General features: G+C 39.6%; 1 protein-coding gene across 1 annotated transcript in view; it reads left to right on the forward strand.

Annotated features, from left to right (window-relative positions):
* Positions 1-1,554: 1,554 nt before the first annotated feature.
* Positions 1,555-5,615, forward strand: part of KNG1 (kininogen 1) — a 42,869-nt gene continuing 38,808 nt past the window's right edge. The window contains exon 1 of the mRNA XM_007935983.1: positions 1,555-1,749. Coding sequence (XP_007934174.1) covers positions 1,555-1,749 — 195 coding nt within the window. The remainder of the gene's footprint in view (positions 1,750-5,615) is intronic.

Below are 5,615 nucleotides of genomic sequence, written 5' to 3' on the forward strand. Positions count from 1 at the left end.
GTAGCATAGTGCCTAAGGCACTTGACTGCTTACCAGAAGGCTGGCAGTTCAAACCCACCAGCCACTCCTTGGAAGGAAGATGGGGCAACCTACTTCTGTTGTGATACTGTCTCAGAAACCCAAGGAGGGGTTGGTATGAGTTGGATCTGACTGGATGGCACATAACAATAACAACAACAACATTTGAGACTAGAGAGAAAGTACCCAGCCTAAGGAGAAAAGGTGAGCAGAGCCTTCTCCTTTCTCACCTTCTACCATCACCATGTACCTCAAACTGTTTCAGTAAAACAGGAATTTTTAACTATCCCACTCTGATAGCAGGTATAATTTATAAGAACTGATTACTGGGCTCTGTGTATTTCCATTTAATATAGGTACTATTTCCCACATTTTGCAGGTGAGGAAACTGAGGTTTAGAAAGGCCAGGGTTACATAGCTCTTAAATATTTAATTAAGAAACAGAATTAGATCAGAATCCAGATTGAATTCACTGCCCAGTTCATGTTCCTGCCACTTGGCTTCAAGGCCACCATTCAGCCTACATTGACCCCTTTTGTCTGCAAGCTCTCAGAGACACTGAATCTCCAAGCTACAAGAAATCCCTATCAACAACAACAAAGAAATTAACCAGGTTTTTTGTTTTTTGTTTTTTGTTTTTTTCTGGTAAGAACTGAGGGCAAACATCTCCCCTGGGCTAACCCGAGTCTTTAATCTAGCCACAGACCTTCTCTCCCTGAATAGTTAAAACTTTATCAAAAAGTCTGTTTAGGCCTACGAAGGGAAAGACACCCACATCTACCTTCACAGAAACAAGAAACAAGGGTAGGAGCTCAGAGCTTTAGCCCATCTGTGTGTAGGCTTCTCCTCTGTCTCCTCTCCGGTGGGAAGCTTTTTTGCTTTATAGAACTAAAGCCAAGTGGAAAGGGGATGGATGGGTCAGAGACCAGACAGGATGGTCATATTTTATTTTTAGTTGCACCGATGTCTTAGTTTGGGACTCCCAGCACTCACTTCATGCCTCTGTGCCTGGGCTTCCCCAGGCATGCAGTATGATTGATAGCTTGTTTCTATGCAAATATCCTGCAAGGAAAGTCTATGGGAAAGGTGTTTCTGCACAGTGGACACTTGCATTGTTGTTACTTCCAGGGACCTTTTTAAATGGCTTTGGGAAAGTCATAAGGAAATAACTATGCTAATTCATGTTTTTTTTTTTTTTTTCTTCTTCTCCCTTATTAGATACTGCTCTCAGTTAGTCCATAAAGCATGTTGTGCAATCACATGGAAAAAATGCTCTGCACCCTCCCCTGTACTTTTAGAATGCAAACAGGCGGGTCAGCAACCCCAGTGTTGTAATGTTCCAACCCGAAATCTGTTTGGATAACCCAGCAGTGTCTTTTGTCCTTTTGGAACAGAGCAAACAGTGTATGGCAGCAGGAGTCCAAGCAGGGCCCCGGAGTGCTGAGGCAGGGAAAGAAGAGGGTTGAGGAGATAAGGGGTTGGAGACGACTCTTGATGGAACCACCCCTCAGCAACTAGAAGGAAGAGTGTTAAATCATGAAACTAATCACCATCATTTTCTTCTGCTCCAGGCTACTCCCAAGTTTCACCCAGGAATCCTTCTCGAATGATATTGACTGCAACAACCCGGACGTTTTTAAGGCTGTGGATGCTGCTCTGAAGAAATATAACGATCAAAACCAAAGTGGTAACCAGTTTGTATTATACCGAGTTACCCAGGTCACCAAGACGGTGAGTGAGCTGTGTGTGACCTTGAGGTCATTTGGGATTGGTGGTATCTCACCAAATCCAGGCCTTTGCTTTCCTCACTGTCCACCCCCAAGACTTGATAATAATCAAAGGTTATACCTTGGGAAAGGCCAAACTCTGATCCGGGAGGGCAGCGTTTGACTAGCATTTGATTCATCCTGGGTCCACTAAGGCTGGCTACCTAGATGATCAGAAAGGAAATCTCCTCAGGTGAAATGAAACAAAAATAAAGGAAATAAAAAGGACTAAGCAGAATGGGAGATCCAGGAAGTCCGGCAGGCTGCAGCAAGAGGATTCACTGAGTCATGGCCCTAGACTAAGACATGAATAAAGGCCGGCAGACCTCAGGAGTCCGAAATGAGATTAATACAGTTGTATGCATCAAGTTTAACATGTTTTAGTTGGTGTTTAATATTTTTTAGCACCGCAATGATGCACATTCAATGATCCTGGCAAGATGCATGGTACAAAGAAATACAAATCTTTCAAATGTTTGTTTAAATGAATTTCACTATAAAGAGTTATGTGTCTGGAATAGTAAAGCCGTTTGTTATTTCAGCGGGGAGGAAAAAAAAAAAAACTATAGTGCCTAAGGTATTTGACTGCTAACCAGAAGGCTGGTAGTTCAAACCCACCAGCCACTCCTCAGAAGGCAGGTTGGGCAATCTACTTCAGTAGTGATACCTCCTCGGCAACCCAAAGAGGGGTCGCTATGAGTAGGATCCACTCGATGGCAGTGAGTTTGTTTTTTTTGTTTTTTATTTAACGTCAAGGTGATAAAGAAAAAAGCCACAGTGGATATGTTTTTACTTTTTTTTTTTCTGAAAAAAAAAAATATGCCATTTTGTTTTACAGTCTAGTGTCTTCATGAGAGGAGTTCTGAATTCGTAAGTTCTAGATGAGACTAAAATGACCCTCTAGTCTTCTGGGCTCTCACATGATTGTTGGTTTTGTCTTGACTTGCTGATATTTGTGACAAATGTGATATTTTGTTCTAAAATATCCATATAACCAATTCTTTGTCATCACTCACCCCTGTGGGTACAGCCTATACCACAACCACCTAGTGCTTTACAGACCTAAAGGATCAAAATCTGAGACCTGGAAGGAACCTTCGAGATTATCTTGTTTGACTCCATTATCTCCCAGATGCAAATACTGTCATCCAGCAGGTTTTTTTGTGTGTGTATGTGTGTGTGAGAGAGATTGAATGATTTATTTATAATTTTACATAGTAAACTACAAGAACCTCTTAATCAAATTAAATAATCATGAACCTTTGTACTCATTGCTGCAAGTGTGTGGAATCTGGCACACTCAGGCACTGCTGAGGAAGTATCAGTTAGAGCTTTTCCAGAGAGGAGTTTGGTAATATATGTCAAAAGCCTTGAGAATGTGTACACTCTATAGCCCAGCAATTCCTTTTCTACAGGTTACTCCAAAACAATTATTCATGTTGTGCCCTTTATTTTAGCAAAAATCAGTTGGCAATCTAATTACTGAATAAAAAAAGTTCAATTACATATATAGATACATATGTGCAATGAAATATACAGATACATTTAAGATAATGTAGACATACACTTTATGTCAATATATGCAATCAAAAATAAAAACAGATCATAAACATGCTAGCATAATCCCACTTCCATTATATAAATATACACAATTTTGTCTATGTACATCTGGAAGACCACATACAAAATTGTTAATAATTATCTCTATGTGGCACCATTGTAAGTGATTTTTTTTCTTTGTTTTGATTTTCAACAGTTTGATTTTTTTCTAACAAAGACCGTGCATTACTTATGAATTTAGAGAAAAAGTAATAATTGTTATTATATTGAAAGTAAATTATTATTTTCTGTACACTGGATTTTGTGGTTAATATTAAGTACCACAACATAGCAGTACGTTTTTGCATTTTTTTAATTCTTTTCTTCCTAAATATTTAAATTTTAATTGCAAATGTATTTAATCAAAAATTTATTCTGAAAATAAAATGGAAATTATAATATTACATTTTCTGTGTTATAAATTCCTTAAGAAGTTGACAACATACTCCACAAGATTGATGACTAAGTTCTAAACTGGTTACAAAAATGCTAATAACATGAACTTAAATCTGTTTCTTTATTATTTTTAATCTTATTCCTTATTTCAACTCTTAAACCCTCCCCAATTTTCTTCTTGTTATTAGTTGCCACTGAGTTGATTCTGACTCAAGGTGACCACATGTACAGAGTAGAACTGCACGTGTTTTTTTTTTTTTAGTCTTTTACTTTTCCTGTAGGTTTTTGTTTGTTTGTTTGCTTGTTTGTTTTTATTTTTTAATAGTGATTTGGGTGAACTTTTACAGAGCAAATTCATTTTCCATACAGCAGTTCACATACACTTGTCTTGTGACATTGACTGCAGCTTCCCACAATGCAACAGCTCTCATCCCACTTTCTCCCCATAGTTACCTCTTCCCTGTGTCCTTCCCTCCCATGTACATTTGTCCCCCGAGCAATCTCCCTGTGCATACACAGCCCTTCTATTGTCCCATGATTAATGTCTCCAAGGAGTGTATCTACCTAAGGTAAATGTTCAGCTCATATGCTGGTCTTGTATTTGGCTGGAAGCCACAAGAGTTCAATTCCAGACCTGTGGAGGGCAGCTAGGGGCCGTAGTCTCGAGGGTTTCACCAAGGCTCTATCAGAACAGCAACACTGGTCTTCTTCGTCCCCTCCCACTTCTCCTTCTCCTCCTTCTTTCTTCTTTTTCTTCTTCTTTTTTTTTAATATAATTTTGAGTTTTGTTCCACATTGTTCTCCCATTCTATCCAGGATCTCCTACACAAGATCCCCCCTCCAAGTGGTTGACAGTGGTAGTTGGCCACCAGCTAGTTCTTCTGGTCTCATGGTCATATAGGCAGAGGATCACGCAGTCTACCAGTCCCTTGGACTAATTGTTTCCATGGGTCTTTGGTTTTCTTCATTCTTCTTTGTTCTGGACAAGGGGAGATTCATCGTTGCATCTAGATGGCCATTTGCAAGCTTTTAAGATCCCAGTTGCTACTCAACCAAAGTAGGATGTGGAACAATGTTTTTGTGTAGTATGTTATGCCAATTGAGCTTGAAGTCCCCTGTGACCATGGTCCCGAGCCCACAGGTACAACTACTCGTTCCCTCTGGGTAGCTGGCAGTGGCCAAGAAGTCACCACAACCTTGTCCTTTGTCAGCTCTACTACATACCTGGACATTGTTACAGAACATACAAATACGCTTCTAGAAACATTGTCTACCAACCCTATATATGGTCATGAGCACACTCCCCCATGCCTAGACATACCTGATTGTTTAGCCTGTCCACCAATCTATCCACCTGTAGATCAATGTTTGCCATAATTGACAACACAGTACTGTATGTGCAAAAGGGTTCATCTTTTTTGAACCATGTACCTCTTTATGTCTTCCTCTTTCTTAATGCCACCGTGTTGATCACTCATATTTGGTACATTGCCCTTCCCTTCATCCAAATCAATACTTGTCTCTACCTATCTAGCAGTCTTCCCTCCCTTCCCCTCTCACTCTGGTAACCAACAAAGAAAGTTTCCTTCTGTATATAAACCTTTCCTTGACTTTGTACAATAAGGGACTAATATAATATTTGTCCTGTGATTGACTTATTTCACTCAGCATAACATCCTCCAAGTTCATCCATGTTATGCGGTGTTTTGAAGATTCTATGCTATTCTTTAGTGTTGTGTAGTATTCTGTTGTGTGTATGTACCATAGTCTGGTTATCCATAATTCTGTTGGTGGGCACCTACATTGTTTCCATCCTTTTGCTATTGTAAATAATGC

Source organism: Orycteropus afer, unplaced genomic scaffold (genome assembly GCF_000298275.1).
Source record: "Orycteropus afer afer isolate SDZICR_OR568_19922 unplaced genomic scaffold, OryAfe1.0 scaffold00032, whole genome shotgun sequence".
Taxonomy (NCBI): Eukaryota; Metazoa; Chordata; class Mammalia; order Tubulidentata; family Orycteropodidae; genus Orycteropus; species Orycteropus afer.